Genomic DNA, 19,612 nt, shown 5'->3' on the forward strand with positions numbered 1-19,612 from the left:
TCCATCGACAGATGAATGGATAAAGAAGATGAGGCACATGTATACAATGGAATATTACTCAGCCATAAAAAGAAATGAAATTGAGTTATTTGTAGTAAGGTGGATGGACCTAGAGTCTGTCATACAGAGTAAAGTAAGTCAGAAAGAGAGAAACAAATACTGTATGCTAACACATATATAAGAATCTAAAAAAAAAAATGCTTCTGATGAACCTAGGGGCAGGACAGGTATAAAGATGCAGACATAGAGACTGGACTTGAGGATATGGGGAGGGGGAAGGGTAAGCTGGGCCGAAGTGAGAGAGTAGCATTGACATATATGCACCAAAAAATGTAAAATCGCTAGTGGGAAGCAGCTGCATATCACAGGGATGTCAGTTCGGTGCTTTGTGACCACTTAGTGGGGTAGGATAGGGAAGGTGGGAAGGAGGATCAACAGGGAACGGATATGGGGATATATGTATACACATAGCAGATTCACAGTAGAAACTAACACAACATTGTAAATCAGTTATACTCCAAGAAAGATGTTAAAAAGAAAAAGACTAGATTAATCATTTCAGTGGAGAATTAAAAGTGATAAAAAAGGCAATTTTAAAACTAAATAAAGGCTTCCCTGGTGGTGCAGTGGTTGAGAGTCCACCTGCCGATGCAGGGGACACAGGTTATTGCCCTGGTCCGGGAGGATCCCACGTGCCACAGAGCGGCTGGGCCCGTGAGCCATGGCCGCTGGGCCTGTGCGTCTGGAACCTGTGCTCTGCAGTGGGAGAGGCCACGGCAGTGAGAGGCCCGCGTACCGCAAAAAAAAAAAAAAAAAAAACTAAATAAAAAAATTACAATAAGCAAGAAAAAAATATTTATAAAGACAACTTTCTTTGAAATTTCAGAAAAGGAATTTACATAAGATTTAATAGTGGAACTCATTTTTTAAAATTTTTTTTGGTTATTTGGACTAAAAAATTCTTCCAAATGAAATTTTTTTTTTTCTACTTTAGATGGACTCTTTCAAACTCATCATGGTGAACTATATAGTAATTTTGGAAATTCTTGTCAATGTTAAAGGAAAGATAGCAAAATGAGAGAACCTTACTGAGTACCTATGTTTTTCCAGTGACTGGATAAAGTAACAGCATTGCATTACCCTCCTCACTGGAATCGACATTTTCATTATAAATATACATACAAGGAAACTAGAACATAAAATTTAAGTAGCGTGATAAATTTACTATGGTACTAAGTACATCCTAAGATTTGACTATGAAGTATTCCCAAGTCATTTTGGAATAACCCTTGGTATTTTAGAAAAATAATAAATATGAATTACTTCACTATACTAATTAAACTATAACATGACTAAATATTTGTTTTCATAGGAAGGACAAATAAGTATTTCTTTATTATATTTACAATAATGCCTTTTAAAAATAAGTAGTAATATTATTTGTGCCTTTAGAACCAATAGGCATCACTAGGTGTAGTGCATTTGATTTGAGGTCAACTGCCCTGTTCCCTGTGGAATGCATGTCATTAATGCAGAAAGGTTTGACAGACAAGAGATTTGAAACCAATGTCTACCCTTTTTTAACATCATGTCACAGAAACATTCAAGTACTAAGGTGAACTAGAAGTGTTGAAAACAATCTGGTATGTTATTTGTATCAATATATAATTAAAAGGTAGCCTTTCTAGTCTTACTATTCTTATGTATCTGAAAATTAAATGTAGGATTTATCAACAGAAATGTTTTAAGCTACTATATTTTCTAATTAAATATTCATTTTAAATAAGTAAAAATTAATAAAGATTGTATGAAAAATGATTCACAATTTAAAATATAAGTGCATCTATATTAAACTGCATAAATGTGTCAGTAGTCTTTATTAGGTGTGTGGCAGAAAACCACTATTAGTGCCATTTATACAGAATCCAACATTGACTTTCACTGATTTATGTTTCATATTAATTATGGTCAAAAGAGCTGGTATTCACCTCTGCTAGCACTGAAAACAGTTGTAAATAAAGAATAAATAGGATTTTGTAAACCTGCATACCCTTGTTTTCCCTGACATCAGGTTTTAATCCAGGTTTTCATGTTTCCTGAATTGACCATAAAGAAGATTCAACACATTTCCGTGTGAAATAGGTACAGGCATACTTTAACATATATGTACCAGCTAAAATAACAAGAAGTATTTCATAAGTTGTGGACTATAAAACAGCTAGTGGAGAAAATCATCAAGTGGCTATAAATACCACGACCATTAAAAGATATGCATTCTCATTTAAAAACCTCATACCTGCCTTTTGTGAATCCTCCATTCTAAGACCCTGGAAAGAAACATGGTAGGTTTCTGGTTTTGTCTTCGACCTAAGTCAAGGGAAGTAGTTATTTTATAGCAACTCAATCATCAAGCTTCTATTATCACCTCCTGACCTAAATTTTGTAGTTTCTAAAGAAACAAAGAGTTCTTGTACACATAAATTTATTTTTAAAGCAGTTGACAGTGTATTAACTGGAGTACGATTGAGATTTGAGTTGTGTTAATAAACAACCATAAGCTCAGATTTCTCTTCACTTCAGTTCTCTGACCACTGCATATGGCTTTCTTACTCAGCTGCCTTCCTCAAAATAACTTGCTTAGGGTCAGTAGTTTTCATAAACATTAAAATGGTTCCTCCATACAATAACTCTAAAAGTGTTTTCTTGCTGAATTAAAATGAATATATTTAAGTAGAATTATCCTCATAAAGCCTATATTAACACGATTTCTACATGAGTCTGGCTGGAAATATTACATGTCTTTTACAATTCATTGTCATCTCAGTTATTTTTTCATAGCCTTCTGTATCTTTCAAATAGTAGTTAATGTTAAATCACTCATTAATGGGTATTCCTCTTTTGTTGTTATACATTAAGCAAACATCATGAAATAGTTTCTGCAACAAAACTTATTTGAAACAATAAATTATTCACAAGATTTATGTTTCATCATATTGATTAATGGGATTCCAGTAGAAAACAATACATACCTTATTAAACAAATTGTGTATAGTATAGTGACTCAAGAACCACAAAATTATTTTCTCTGGATATAGTAATTCATACATAGTTAATATAATAGGAAGCAAGGCCTCATTGGCAGCTTGTCATTGGAAAATTAGGTTAAGTACCAAGATGTACCTTTTAACATGATGGAAACAAGGCAATCCAAAGTCCTGATCTTAACCATAATCACTCACAACTCTATTTGGGCACAAAAGTTCTGATTTATTATAATTTGTCTTCATCGAAAGTACTAATTGGAAATGTTATCATATAGTCATGTTAAATGAAAGGATAGAATTAAAGTATTACTATTAAAATGTACATTTTTAAGTAACTACTATCCCAACATTTATTATATAACATCTCATCTATAGCAACTGATTCCTTAGTTCTAAGTATGTTTGTATTTTATTCCAGTTATTTAAGGCACAATTTTCACTAAATTCATTAGTTCTAAGGATGTTTAATTGCATTGTAAGAGGTCTTTTAAGCTTAAATTACCAAAAAAGTCTTAGCTTTGAAGAGAATACTCAGCATTTTGTTTTCTAATCACTCTTAGCACTTTCTACAGACAGCAGGCTAAGAGATTTGCATATTTAAACAATCTTTGTAGTAGAGCATATATCCGTAGACTCCCATGATGCTTCAGACAATACAATATTGAAATTAAAACATATCAACATGGAGGCATACACTTCATTCAATAAATCATTTTGCTTAAAGAAAGGAAGAAAAAATTGTAGGAGCAAAGATCATTTCAATAGAGCAGTACCTGAATAGCAGCCTATTTATATTTAAGATAATTATTTTTGTTTCCTGAAGTACTTAATTAACCCATAATAAATATGTACAACCAAATGCAATTTTTATTTGAATATTGTGTTTGATGTATTTGCTTCACTAAAACACAAGCTACAGCAGAGTCTAACACTAGTCAAGTCTTGTCCTCAGTGGCCTGCTTTCTTTGTCCAAAGTAAATATGCATGCACACACACACACATGTGTGCATGTGCTCACACCAACACATGCAAACACTCAGACAGATAACTCAAACATACACTAACACACAGAATTTGGTATTTGGTATTAAAGAAGATCAAGAAGTGTGTGGAGAGTTTTAAAATCCATATAAGATGTCTATACCCTAGCCATGTTCTATTAAGTAAATATAATATTTATGTATAAATAGAAATTTGGCTTTCTATAAGGACAGTTGAGTAAATCGAGGTATGTGTGCATGTGTGTGCATGCATGAACATGTGTTTGTGCAATCATAAAACAAGGTAACTGGAATGGTCTCCTCATTTCTTTCCTTCAGGAAGATGCATATTTAAAGTGAGAAATACACATCTTTCTTATATAAAAGAACCATGGTTATTGGGAAAGTACCACAAAATGAGCAATGCTATTGTCAAATAATGATTTGGCTTAAGATTTTCTATCACTACAATGGCTACCATATTACAATATGTAAGTGCATTAAATCAACATTTTGTATCCCTTAAATTTACAGTGTTATATGTCAAATACACCTCAATAAAAAATATTTTCAATTAATTTAAAAGTCTCCTACCAGAACAACATGCATGTACATATATATATGCATATATATATATGTATATGCATATACATACATGTATATATGTATATATATACATATATAGAGAGATATATATAATTTTTGTCCCAGAATTTTGATTATTTGGTTAATAAACAATTTTATTCTAACTATTCAGCAATAGTTTAGTACTACAAGAACTTATATATCTCATATTCACTTTAGGTCACATTATGTTATTTATTTTTATTATCTCCCAATTCTTATTTTTTATTTCACTTAATTAAATATTATAATTAATTTTATAATTGTAATGCATATAATATGTGGATATATATGTGTATATTCTTAATTTACATATCTATATCTATACACCTTTTTCATTCTTTTCTTCTTAAATTATAGAAATTTAAGGTGTTAAGCAGTATGTCTGAGATCTCTTCCTGCCCAGTGTACTTTGTGTTGGATTGCACCAGGGAAAGAGAGAAGGCACCTTCTTGTAAACATGAAAATGACAATCCTCCTAGCAACCTCACTGCCTGAGACAATGGTTAATAAACTGTAATCTGTAGACTTACTGAGCAGGGTTCCCTGAAAAATTGTTGTAAGCTATGTAACAATATGAGGATAAGGGGATATTTATGACCAAATATGACTCTTCTGTGTTAGTTATGTGGCAGTGCCCTTTACTTGAAGATCTCACATGTTAACTTGATTCAGAATTCATCTCACATGACCAGAAAGGACCCAGGAAGCTGCAGGAATATCCTGGACCTCTCTCTGCTCCATCTGTGTCTCCTGATTATGTACGTTCTTGAAACTGTTTATTAAACTTGAAACACTTCATACTGAACATTTAGCTACATTAAAAATGCATTTATATTTAGCTTTAGCTGAGTTTCTATTTACAAATTGTTTGTCAATAAGGCCATGAGTTTTTGTGGTTTTTAGACTATGCTGCTATAACAGAGCCCTAAAATGAATGTTTGAGTATCTTTCATTTTCATTTTGGCATCACATAATATAATATGATATGATTATTTTGGCTACAGAAAAGAGAAGAGGTGAAGCAGAATTCACATTTTTCCTTAACAAATGCTTGTATGTGTTTGGCTTTATTCTCAGTTAATTTGTTTTACGTAACACAATACTTGAGGGCTGAAGCATTATGTAACCTCTGTTTTAAATAGACAGCATTTATTTAAATGTCACAGAAATATGCAAATATAAGAAGCATTTTACTGGTATGGATATAAATGATGGATAATCATATATTAAGGAGAGCTGTTAATTTATCTTCAATTATTCAATCACATTGTTTTACAAAATGTGAGGGCATTTTTTAATGTGCTAAAATAACAATGTCTGATGTAGAAGAGTACATAGACATGAAAATATTGCTTTCTTTTATTGTAGCATGCATCTGCACAAAAATTATCCTTAAAAACACTAACCTGTTTTAGGGTCTACAGAGAAGTAGGGCTGTCCCTGGAGAATGCTGTAAACCACCCGAGCACTGTTTCCATAGGTAGGGTCATCTGCATCAGTGGCTGTCACCTGTAGAACAGAGGTACCTGTGCATTCAGGAAAACAAATTTTAGTGTGTGATGGCATTAAACACATGATTAATTTGTACACAGAAAAAGGTAATGCTGAAATACTTATGGAGAGTGATAATTTCTTGTATTTCTTAGATTTATCTCTCAAACACGGTCCCTGCTTTCTTTCCGTGCCACTAACTGTCCTAAATGAGAGCCCAGAATGGAGTGTTTGGTTTAAGATAGTTTAATGTGATTCTTTATATGCTGATACCATTATAAAGGGTCTCTTTTAATCTTCACATAATCAGCATCGGGTTGGGTCAATGCTCAAGAATCAAATAGGTGTTAACTGGGGATAAAAATCAAAAGTATTTTGAGAGTGTACAGTTGACTATTGAAAAATGCTGGGGGTACTGACAAATTTCAGTTTTTAATTTTAGTAGTTAAGTCTATGATTTAGGTCTGACACACCTACTAAGGGTCTAATATCTACTTAACTACAAAGTGTTTACTTCTCTGTTGGAATTCAGACACAACTTTAAGCAAAACTTTTTCTGTACCTTCAAAGGATCCTAGAAAAGTTAATAGACTTAGTATGACAAGTTCATTTGACAATCCTTATTAGTAGAACATAAATGTACAGTTGGCCCTCCATATATATGGTTCCACATCCACAAATGCGGCCAACTGTTGATTGTGTACTATGTTATGATCTGCTGTGGTTGAATTTCTGGATAATGGAGCCCACGGATATGGATATGGAGGGCCAGCTACGGGACTTGAGTATCTGCAGGTTCTGGTGTCCATGGGGGTCCTGGAACCAATTGCCTGCAGATACTGAGGGATGACTGTATAAAGATTTTTAATAAAATGCCATGATTTTGGCCTCTAAATAGTATTTTTACATTGAGATGCTAAGCAAAAATATAACTACTAATTATGCACACTCAGAAGAAAAGGACTGTGTGATACCTAAGAGAAATTTCTAATTGTGGATAATAAAACATAATGGTGACACCAAATTCTGGCAGGATATTAGGCCTCTCATACACTGCTGGTGGAAATGTAAGTTTAGAAAATTCTTAAATAAACAAACATACATGTACCATACAATCCAGCAAATTGTACTCTTGGGCATTTATGCTAAAATAATAAAAATATACGTTCACATAAAAGCCTATTTACAAATATTCACAGCAACATTATTCTTAGTAGCACCAAACTAGAAGAAGCCCAGATATCCTTCAACGGGAAAATGGTTAAACAAACCATGGTACAGTATTACTATGGAATACTACTTAGCAATAAAAATGAACAGAATATTAATATAGGCACTAACTTGGATAAATCTTCAGGGAATCATACCCAGGAGGGGAAAAGACAATCCTCAAAGGCTATATACTGTATGATTCCACTTATTTAACATTCTTGAAGTGATGCAATTTTAGAAGTGGATGACAGATTAGTAGTTGCCATAGTCTGGGAAAGAAGGAGTGGAAAGGGGTGGGTTTGGTCATAAAAGGGCAACATGAGAGATAATGAGGGTGCTGGAATTGTTCAGTATTTTGATTATGGATATGTGCGAACTAAACACATACATACACTCACAAGTAAAACTAGGGAAATCTAAATAAAATTGGTAAATAATTTCAATAGCCTGGTTATGATATTGTTTTATATTGGATATTTTGCAGGATGTTAGCAAGGGGTAAAATTGGGTAAAGGGTACAAGAAATCTATATCGTTTCTCATGAATGCATGTGAATCTATGATGACCTCAAATTTTAAAGTTTAAAATGTATATCTTCTTGCTTCACTGTTAGTCCATTTTTAGACAGCCTTATTTGGGCTTGGATGTGTACCATAATTTTTCTCATTATAGCACTATGATATCTGGCTTGATAAACTTTCCAGAGCTAGTCACATGTAGACTACCTCTTCCATGACGAAGTATAATAATTACTATAGAACATTAAAGACTTCTTCTGTGACGTCTCAACACCTGTTCCATACCTATATTCATCTCTCCAGCTTGTTCAGAGAATACCAGTAGGTAGATATTTACCCAAAAATGTTGGTTTAGGAGGGAGGCATTTTCATTTGGTACCTCATTGAAGAAACTAAAATCTGTAGTAGGTACCCACATCAGACTCTAAAATGTGTAAAGAAGCCCATACTATGGTTAAAATGTTATAAAATTATACCAGTCAAATCTTTGATCTTATAGGAAAAATGCTGATCATACCGGGCATACAAGAGTTACTAGGATTCAAAAAAAAAAAAAAAGTATAGATAGAAATCAGTAAAATAATGGCCATCTTTTAAGAAACCACAGTTGTAAAATGCTCAGGTTTTAAAACTTTCTGTGGCCTTACAATAGTGATTTAGGTCTAAATAATTTTAATGTCTAAACTGTAGCCCCACAGCAACCATTCCATGAAGAAAACTGGGAAAGGCAAATAGTGCAAGATCACACATCATTTAATGTGACAGGCCGGACCATTACAGGAAAGAAAGAGTGCTCTGCTTGGCTTGAGCTGTCTTTAAAAGCCCAGGCTTGTTAAGTGAAAGCTGCGATGCATGAGTGGAGTGACAAATGAAATAAAGAAAAAGGAGAAAAGGAGGAAGAAAAGAAATAAAAGTAGTATGGTGGTGTTGACTAAGTGATGGTTTAAAGTACCGAAAAGAAGTGGGCAGAGCAGAAAAGAGTCCCAGAGGAGAGAAAGAAAATATACTAACTCTCTATCTACTGTGGTCAAAAAGTATGGTCATTATCAATCACAGACACCTCTGTACCATTGGTCTCAAGGGTAGTGGGCAATTATAATTGTATGTAAAGCAAAGAACAGTAAATTACCTCTATCGTATTTGGTGGCCTCTGAAGGAATCAGTCTGCCACTTTGAGTAAACAGATTGCTGGTTGAAGGGAGCATAGGTATATGCACAGCCCAACTCAACCAAAAATCAACCTGCCCCAGAATACAGCAGGAGTGAGTTAAATAGCAGGGGTGGAAAATAAATTGTTCAAAGATTCGCTACCAAGAAGTTCTAAACCAAAAGGAAAACATTATACTTATTTTATTTTCCTGTTTATTTGAAGGTTTGATGGGAACATTTTAAGAACCATTGGTGCTTTTGGAAGTTCTTTTACATTAAGGAAAAAAAGGCTTTTTTTTTTCATTAGAAATATATAAATAATAAAAACATAAAATGCCTTAGGATGTGTGTTATGAGTTGGACTGTTTTCCCTCAAAGTTCATATGTTGAATTTCTGAACTCCAGTTCTTTAAGAGGTGATTTTATTAGGAAATAGGGTCATTATAGATGTAATTAATTAAGACGAAGTCACACTGCAGTAGTTTGGGCCCCTACCCTAACATGACTGGTGTTCTTATAAAAACAGGAAATTTAGAGGGAGACACACACACACACACACACACACACACACACACACACACACACACATACACACACAGGAAGTACATTATGTGAAGATGAAGGCAGAGATCAAGGTGATACCTGCACAAGCCAAGGTAAGTCAAAGACTGCCAGCAAAGCACTAGAAGCTGGATGAGAGGGCTGGAGCAGATGCTTCCCCAGTGCTTGAAGACGGAACATGGCCCTGCTGATACCTTGACCTCAGGCATCTAGCTTCAGGAACAGTGATACAATAAACTTGTGTTAAGCTACCCAGTTTGTGGTCCTTTGGTGCAAGCAGCCCTAGCAAACTGATACATTGTGCTATGGCTGCAGTGGAAGGAAGTGACATTAACTCTCAGAATTTATGGTTGTTCTTTGACTCTGGACAAGAGTCTGAAGTTACAAGCCAAGAAAAAAATGATTGATAATATCCTAGACTATTTGATGCCAGAACATCAAAAAGGAGATAAAATCAAAAGTTAATCTCACAAGTAGATAAAATTAAATTAGGTAGGAATTAATGGTATTTGATTTTTTTCTGAATATTAGGCATTACTAGTGATCCACCTATTAGCATTCTAAGTAAATTAATTAATTACGTTGGTCATTTTAATAAAGACTTTTTTATTCCTGGTTAAAAGTTTAAGTGAAAAAGAAATTATTGGTATGGATATATCTATGTCTGAGAAAAGTATCCCACATTGGACAATTCAATTCCTTTATTCATGCTATGGGCCCTAACTGTGTACATAATAGAAAAGAGAAAATTGTTATCCTCTACAGTGCTAGATTTCCAAAGAAAAATACGTAAAGATACCTAAAAGTCCATGATTCCATTAGAATATTAAAATAAGAATCTAATTTTCTCTGGAAATTATTATATGGATTTGGTCAGTAGATATTAAACCAACAGTCCCTTCCCTATATAACTGGCTTCCAATCAAAGAAAACTTTAAAAAGCGCTATATAAGCATTTTTAATTTTTACAACTGTTTTCATTAAAAACAATAACCACAGAAACATTGTATCTTAAAGTTTCATCGGCTATTTAGTGTACAATATTTTCACGTTAAATATTTCCTACAGTGCACACTTAACTAATCCCATGCTAGGGTTTAGAGCCTCTCAGCTGATGTTTGAAACAAATATGAAAAGATTCAAGTACATACAAAAGCTTTCAAGATCTCTTTTGTACAATAAAACGTGTCTTGTTTCCTTTTGGGACTGCCATGTGTCAGTCTTTCCATGTGGTTTCTTTTTGTACTACTGTTTTATAAACAGCGCACATTTTGTAACATTACATATCAATGAGAAACAGAGGGGACTTTCCCGAAAGTCTCCAAAGATCAATTTGAAATATTTAATAAGGCATTTTAATACCAAACAAATATTCTCTGAGATTGCAAATCATTATGCATGACTTGTCAGGGTTCACAGCTCTGTTAAAATCTCAAGTGGGGGCTTCCCTGGTGGCTCAGTGGTTAAGAATCTGCCTGCTAATGCAGGGGACATGGGTTCGAGCCCTGGTCTGGGAGGATCCCACGTGCCGCGGAGCAACTAGGCCCGTGAGCCACAATTACTGAGCCCACGCGTCTGGAGCCTGTGCTCCGCAACAAGAGAGGCCACGACAGTGAGAGGCCTGCGTACCACGATGAAGAGTGGCCCCCACTTGCCACAACTAGAGAAAGCCCTCGCACAGAAACGAAGACCTAACACAGCCATAAATAAATTCATTCATAAACTCCTACCTGCAACATCTTCTAAAAAAAAAAAAAAAAAAAAAAAAACTCAAGTGAATTAACATTGAGCAAGAACTCTAAGTAAAAATAAGCTGGAGATTTATGAAGGCTGAGAGTACCTCTCTGAAGGAATCTCTTAGGGCTTAATTCCCAGAAGATTTTTCCAGGGACTGTGAAAAAGTAATAGTCATCAAGGTACAACTTAAATTTCATTCCTCACAGGAGGACTGTAATTTCACCAACAGAGAAATAGCGCAGTATTCCAGTCATGGTGTAATTTTATAAAGCCTTGAGTACTCACACAAGAGTCACTGGATTAAAAAAATCCTCTGCAAGTACACTTATGAATCATCTGGGTAACAGAGCAGAATTCACTATTTTAATTGTATATTTTCAATCACAGCTATTGTTAGTTTCTGTGTTCTTTCAATTAGATCCTTTTTATGGAACTACCAAATGTGAGATTTGACATTACTCAAGTAAACTTCTTATCATATACCATAAATGAAAAAATTAAGGAAAAATTATGTATTTAGTGCCAGTAATGTGGGATCCCTCTGCTATATGTCATTTAATTTAATAATAAGATAAATCCATTGAGAAAATTACACCCAATGCCATTTTACAGATGGGAGCATCGAGGTACATAAAGGTTATATAGTTAACAATTTGAGAAGGCAGAATTCAAGCTGGTCCTCTCTGTTTTGCTGTGACATTCTTTCGCATCTACGCCATTGCAACATTCAGTCATGATCTGTTGAGTGTTAATAGTTACAAGATCTTCTGCCTTGTTCTTGTCTGTTTCCTTGGTGGTATGTAATGCCTGTCCAGATGCATCTACTTGTAGAGAGGCAGCATTATATTTCACCCCACATACACACCATAGCCAAAGGCCAAGTCAGTAAATATATTTTGTCAGCAGAGTCTGTATATAAAATACTTAGGGGGAAGAAATCTCCAAGTACCGACAACAGTGATGTACTCTTCTGTAGCCTTATAGAATGCTCACAATTCTCTTGATTTCTGTACAGAGTAAATGGTTGCAGTAAAAAGTGACTTGACTATCATATCCCCACCAGTCTTACATATCTTCTAAATCCACTTGCATGTTGTCCTCACATTACTTTCCTACCCTGTTCTGATGTTTGTAGGAATCTAGCACCTGTCATTGACATTGATTAGTGTTTCCCATGTCTGTCCACTAGAACCCAGCTCCAGGGGTCAGGTAACACCACCCTCCCAGCCATAAGGATGCTCAATTCCTTCAGTGGTTGCCTCACAGTTCACCATTTGGCTTTTCATTTCTCCTACCATTTTTGTAACTTGTTCCACAGACTCAGTTCCTTCTATTGAACTACATGACGGTGGATTTGATTTTCCTGATTAAGCTCCAATGCATACAGAAGGTATTAACAAGTCTCTCCCCAAGTATCCTTCATATCTTTTCTGGATAATGACTATACTTTACCAAATATAAAGATTAGGTTCTGAACTTGACTCTAATATAGTTACTACTTTCAAATAAGAATCTGGGTGTTCTTTACATTCAATAACTTGAAATTACTTAACATATTGGAATGTGACAAATATATCATTTGGAGAGCTGTCTATTTTATGCAAAATTTTAAAATGAGAATTTCGGGGAGAATGTTTTTAACGTGGAGGAAAATTCATACATATATATACTCTATCTATCAATCTATTTACAGATATAGAGGAATTGTAATTCAATACTTCTTAAAGTATTCCCTAGTTTAGCATGTGTGATAATCAAGTGCACTGCATAATTGCTGATTTTATATCAATTTCTTATCAAAAATTATAATTTGTATCTATAAGTTGCTTCAATGCTCATGCTTTACAAAGTATTCCATTTAAAAAATAAGTTATTAACAAGTTCAGCATTTTTCTGAATAGCGCACTATTATTTAAACTGAATTTTCATTCAATGATAAAAACAAAAGCAGAAATAAAATCAAAACCAATAAACTATGAAACAATTACTAACAAACAGAATACCAGGGACAGAAATATTTTGTCCTTCTTTGCTCACAAAAGTTGCAATAATTTTTCAGAAGTGTTTAATAAAAGATTATAAAGTATATACTATATATTATATATACATATTTATGTATATATATGTGTACATATCCACTCACATAAACAACTGACATTCAGTCATGAATATCAGTCATTGAGGAAATACAATAATTTCAATTTCTTTTTCACCAGTTAGCTGAAAATTTGATTTTTAAATATTTTAATAGCACAGTTTCCATATTTTACAGTAACCAAAAATAAAATGTAACAATACAGATATAAAATTAAAATCCTCTTTATTTTTTAGTCCCATACCTACTCCTACCAGATCTACTATTAAAAGTAGCAATATTTTCTTTGCCCTAATGTTTGTTCTTTCATTTTAATTTAAAATTTTCTGATTGTATCACAATTGAAAATTGTCATTGATCTAATTAAAGATGAAGAATGCACTGCATCTACATTACCTCCCAATATCTCTCCCCCACCATGCAATTTTAATTACTTATTAATTTTAATTATGGTAGCATTACTTTTATTATTATAGATAAAATGTTTAAATCCCTATCTCTTGCTACATTGATTTTAGGCAGCAGATGTTGTGCCTGTAATGATTTCTGAGGAAACATATATAATTCATCACCTTTTCATCTTTGATATTTTTTCAGTTATATATTTGAGGTCATTAGAAACACCTAAATGTCCACGGAGAGATGAATAGATAAGGAAAATGTGATACAGATACAGCTATATTTCAGCCTTAAAATAAGAAGGAAATCCTGTCATTTGCAACAACATGGGTGAACCTGGAGGGCATTATACTAAGGAAAATAAGCGAGACACAGAAAGACAAATACCGCATTATTTTACTTATATGTGGACTCTAAAATATTCGAACTCCTAAAACAGAGAATACAATGGTGGCTGCCAGGGGTAGGGCAGAGAGAGAGAAAATGAGGAGATGTTGGAAAAGGATATAAAGTTTCACTTATGCAAGATGAATGAGTTTTGTAGATTTAATGTACTGCAAAGTGACTATGGTAAACAATACTGTATTGCATACTTGAAATTTGCTAAGAGGGTAGATCTTAAGTCTTCTCACTACATACACACACACATTAAAAAAAGGAAGGAAAAAAGAAAATGGTAACTACGTGAGGTGATAGATATGTTAATAAGCTTGACCATAGTGATCACTTGACGATGTACACATACATCAAAACATCAAGTTGTACACCTTACATATATGCAATTCCTATTTGTCAATTATACCTCAATAAAGCAGAAAACATAAAATTTTAAATAGAAATTTAAAAAATGGATTTGATGTTTCCCCTGTTAAGTTGGAGTGCTACATCTTAATAAGTGTGGCAGAATGGGTTCATACATTGCCAGGCAGATCAAGGACTCTTGTGTCCCCAGAGGGAGGAGTCGTTTGCATCAGAAGCAAGGACTTTGTGATATTCACCTACTGGTAAGAGCTCTTTGATTCTTTTTTGTTCCCCTCTTATGTGAGTTTTCTGGTTTACTGGAAGCTATTTTCTGCTTCATCCTTATGTCCCAATAGCCCTATGTGAGCCATCCTTAGGAAAATCAAACCAAACCAAACCAAAATCAAAGGCTTTAAGGGTATAATAAAAACACATTTTCTTTGTATGTACAGAATAGGTTGAAAAAATTCTGCCTTGCTTTGAAATCTTTAATAAGTTGCCCAAGTGACTTCCTCTGTTTTTTTGTATTTACAGCGGATTTGGGGGCAGAACAGTTTTCACCTTTAGTGTTTAGGCCTGTAAATTTGATCTGTCTCTTTTACCCCATTCATTAATTTTTAGTGTTTTCAATGCTCTGGAATTTTTGGAATCTCTGGATTTATCCACTGTTGGCACCCTATCTTGTTATTATGATTTATTTTTGAAATATGTATTTCAAACTACTTTTGGAATATCCTCTCTGAGGTGCCAAGGGGAGAAATATCAGAAAGAGTGGGTTAAATTATGTTGCAGTAACAATCCCTACATTTCAGAGGCATTAAACAATAAAAGTTGATTTCTCACTCACACTGCAAACTATGGTTGGGCTAGTGTTACTTTGCATCAAGTTATCCTCCCTCAGGGGCACTGTCTACTGAACTGCCACCCTCTACAATGTTGCTGTGGAACTTTGTTGAAAATGACTCTTTTGAATTGAAAATACTACACGATGTTTGGGGAAAATGGTCTTTATGATACAGTTACATAAAATATTTTATAATTATAGTTCTTGCTCTTTGGCTCATCTATATACAATGTTTCTTCCTGTTTTCTCTCTTGATGTATACCAAAACTAATTCCTGAGCTCAAATTATTTAAACATATGATCTAGATTATTTAAAATATACAAACATAAATATATCACATGCGTGCTACTTTGGTTCTGTACATACAGGTGTTTGCAAAGCACTCAGTCAGGTAAATCAAAGTATAGACCACAGAGTTTTATTGCCTCACTAGGCTGGTTATATTATTATTATTGTATATATGTATATGTATATATATATATAATTATACATAATTTTATTATAAAATGTGTATAAGTCATTTTGTGTATGTGTGAATATATACACATATATGTATATATGTATATATATATATATATGTTTTTAAGGCTGAAAATTAAACTTGGTGGAAGAGGTTTATGAAATGTTGCTTGGAATCACCAAGGTTTCCGTGACTTTGTCAGTAGCTTCTTTAATCACACAGAGTGTAAATTTAGTTACAAAGCAATCCCAAGACTGGTGGTCTTACATCTCTTTGCTGAGAGGACAATACAGAAATACTCCTACTCAAAGCAATCTCTTTTTGTTAATTGTATTTATCTTACAGAATATTTTAAATTAAAGAAGTCAAACATGATCTTAGTAAGAAAAATATACCTCCTGTCTCGTTTCCCTTAAGAAAAGCAATCATAGCAGTGTCTTACATGTCTTTTCATAACTCTCTCCACTCATTCAAAGGTCTGTCTTGTAGTCATGTACATACTAAACTGAACTCTACGCAGCTTTTTCTGTAATAACAGAACATGGCATGGAAATGTCCATGCCATCTTGGTAAATATAATTTTCACAGCTACATGATATTCCGTATTGTTTACTGATGTGCACTTAGATTCTTCTAGTTGAGTTTCTTTCTGTTGCTGATAACAACTTACCACAAACAGTTGGGTAAAACAAAAGCCATCACATGTTCTTATTTTTCTGTTTGCTTCTTCCTTGCCATATATACATGCCATGCTGTGATAAACTTCCAAAGCAGTGCCCCCTTCAGGAGGAACACAATTTCCCCAATATTTCATGGCACTTCAGTGTGATACAGCAGTGGAAGATTTACTGAGATCATTTAGTTAGACTTACACTAATGAACACATCAGTGAGACTGGGGAAACATTCCATTGTGACGGCCTTAGTTAAATGGAACCATGGCTTGTATGATTCCTTTGTCAACAATTGTTCAGTGTACTACCAAAAATTCAATACTAATTTTCTTCCATGAAGAAAGTCAATGGCAAAGTCAGATTAGGATTGATTAGCTGAAATTTAATAGTAGATAACTCCAAGTCCAGTTCAAGATAGCAAAGGATGAAAATCCTCAGCTCACCTTCTCCCACGGACACACTAAAACTACAACCACATATAGAACAACTATCTCTGAGAACAACCTGAAGACCAACAGAACAGAATTTCTACAACTAAGGATTTAAGAAAAGGCCACATGGAGACTATAGGAGGGGCAGAGATGCAGTCTTGTGAAACCCATACCCCTGGTGTGACAGTCCACAAGTGGGAAGGGTATCACAACTGCAGAGGCCTCCCTGAGGCCTGAGCCCCACACTGTGCTACCCAGCCTAGGAAACCTGCATGGAGAAGACGAGCTCCCATAATGTTTGGATTTGAAAATCAGTGGGGCTTACGTCTAGGAGAGCCAGAGGAAACTGATACATCGCTAACGAAGACCTTACATACAAACTTACTCACCCCAAGTTCTAGTGCAGAGGCAGCAGCTTAAAATGTGCCTGGGTCATGTGAGAAGGAGATTCATTGACTAATTTTAGGACACGGACTGAAGGAGCAGGGAGCAGGTGAAACTTTCTCCAGGGACAGAAGTGTTGGTGGATGCCATTTTTTTTTTCTTTTTTACTCTCCTTTCACCTAGCTGGCCCAGCACTGGTGGGCACCATTTCTGTCACTCTGCATTAACCTAGTTAACACCATGTGCCCTGCCCTGGTGTTCCCCTGAGGACTGGCGCCAGCACCCCTCCAAAGCAGTTCCCACCCTACCTCATCCAGTGCATGTCTCCAGCCACCACCAGAGTCTTTCTAAAGCAGCTCCCTCTCTGAGGTCCAGCCTAGCACACCAGCAGTTGTGGCGGTGCCTCACAGCCAGACGTGTTGGGGCCAGCCCAGTGCATCACCACTCTCGCAGCAGTTGCAATTACACTTCTAGGCCTGGGGACAAGCCCTGCCTACTAACATGCCTCCAGAAGTCATGGCTGGGCCTCACAAACAGCCAGGGAAATTAAAATGGAAAAACAGTGTTCTAAAATCTATGGGACACAGCAAAAACAGTTCAAAGAGGGAAGTTTGTAGTGATAAAGACCTATCTCAGGAAACAAGAAAAATCTCAAATAAACAATCTAACCTTACACCTAAGGGAACTAGAAAAAGAAGAAAAACAAAGCCCAAAGCTCAGAGCAGAATCAAATGAAATATGGACTAGAAAAACAACAGAAAATTCAAGGAAACTAAGAGATGGTTCTTTGAAAAGATAAAGAAAAATGATAAATCTTTAGCCAGACCCATGAAGATAAAAAAAGAACATGCTCAAATAAATAAAATCAGAAATGGAAGGGAAGTTACAACCAACACCACAGAAATATAAAGCAACATAAGAGATTATTACAAACAATTATAAGCCAACAAATTGGACAACCTGGAAAAAACAGATGAATTCCTAGAAATATACAATCTTCCAAGACTGAATCAAGAAAAGTACAAAATATGAACAGACCGATCACTAGTAACAACATTGAATCAGTAATCAAAAAAATACCTAACAAACAAAATTCCAGGACCAGATAGCTTCACAGGTGAATTCTACCAAACATTTAAAGAGGAATTAATGTATATAGTTCTCAAACTATTCCAAAAAATTGAAGAGGAAAATATGCTTCTGAACTCCTCATTCCACTAGGTCAACATCACCCTGATACTAAAACCAGAGAGGAAAATCACACACACCCACACACAGCACTGCTCCCCCCACACACACAAATATAGGACAATATCACTGATGAGCATGGGTGTAAAAATCCTCAACAAAATGTTAGCAAACCAAATTCAACAATACATTAAAAGGGTCATACACCATGATCAAGTGGGATTTATCCCAAGAGCGCAAGGATGGTTTAATATTTGCAAATCAGTCAATGTGATACAACATATTAACAATTTGAAGAATAAAAGTCACATGAATAGCAGAAAAGTGTTTAACAAAATTCAACACTCCCTTATCTTAAAAAGCTCTGAACAAAGTAGATATAAAGAGAACATACCTCAGCATCATAAAGACCATAAAATGTTTAATAATAAGGGGGTCACTTAACATGTGAAAGCATAAAAGATCTAGATTGACCTTCACAGTTTTCTCCTTACCAGTGTATGGGAGCAAGAAAATATTTTCCATTTACTAAGGTGGGAAATGAAATTTAGCAGAGAGAAACTTAATGGACCTCAAGAGGACTCTCAATTAAGACAGACGGCAGGCAATTATGAAACTCAAGGACTGAGCCCTGAAAAACAGAGGAAATAAAGACATCTGGTAGATGGCAGCAGGAATCTACGATGGCACAGACATTCCTCTTTCTCACTGTGCCATTTCTCTCTACCTGATCACTTTGCCTTCTGTCACACCTCATCACTATACCTTCTTGCTATACCTGACTGCAGTGTTTTTACTTTATACTTAATCACTGTGTCTTCATTCTACACATGGTCATGATGACTTCCTCTAGTCTTGATCTCTGTATGTTCACTCTATACCTGATTGCTGGGCACTGTGTATTCACTCTAGTCCTCTTTGCTGGGCCTTTTCCCTATACCTCATGCTGAGCCTTCTCGGTATACTTGAACACAGAATATTCACCCCACACCTGATTGCTATGCCTTCACTCTATACCTGACTCCTAGAAAATGGCAAAAACTACCCAAAAAAGTGGGGTTGAATTTATTGCACATG

The 19,612-nt window shown here is 34.9% G+C and overlaps 1 protein-coding gene across 1 annotated transcript in view; it reads right to left on the reverse strand.

Annotated features, from left to right (window-relative positions):
- CDH18 (cadherin 18) overlaps positions 1-19,612 on the reverse strand; it is a gene marked incomplete at both ends in the record, with an annotated part of 349,009 nt that overhangs the window by 227,579 nt on the left and 101,818 nt on the right. Inside the window, one exon of the mRNA XM_082651620.1 lies at positions 6,058-6,177. Coding sequence (XP_082507746.1) covers positions 6,058-6,177 — 120 coding nt within the window. The remainder of the gene's footprint in view (positions 1-6,057; positions 6,178-19,612) is intronic.

This window comes from Grampus griseus (assembly GCF_964374135.1).
Source record: "Grampus griseus genome assembly, chromosome: 3".
Taxonomy (NCBI): Eukaryota; Metazoa; Chordata; class Mammalia; order Artiodactyla; family Delphinidae; genus Grampus; species Grampus griseus.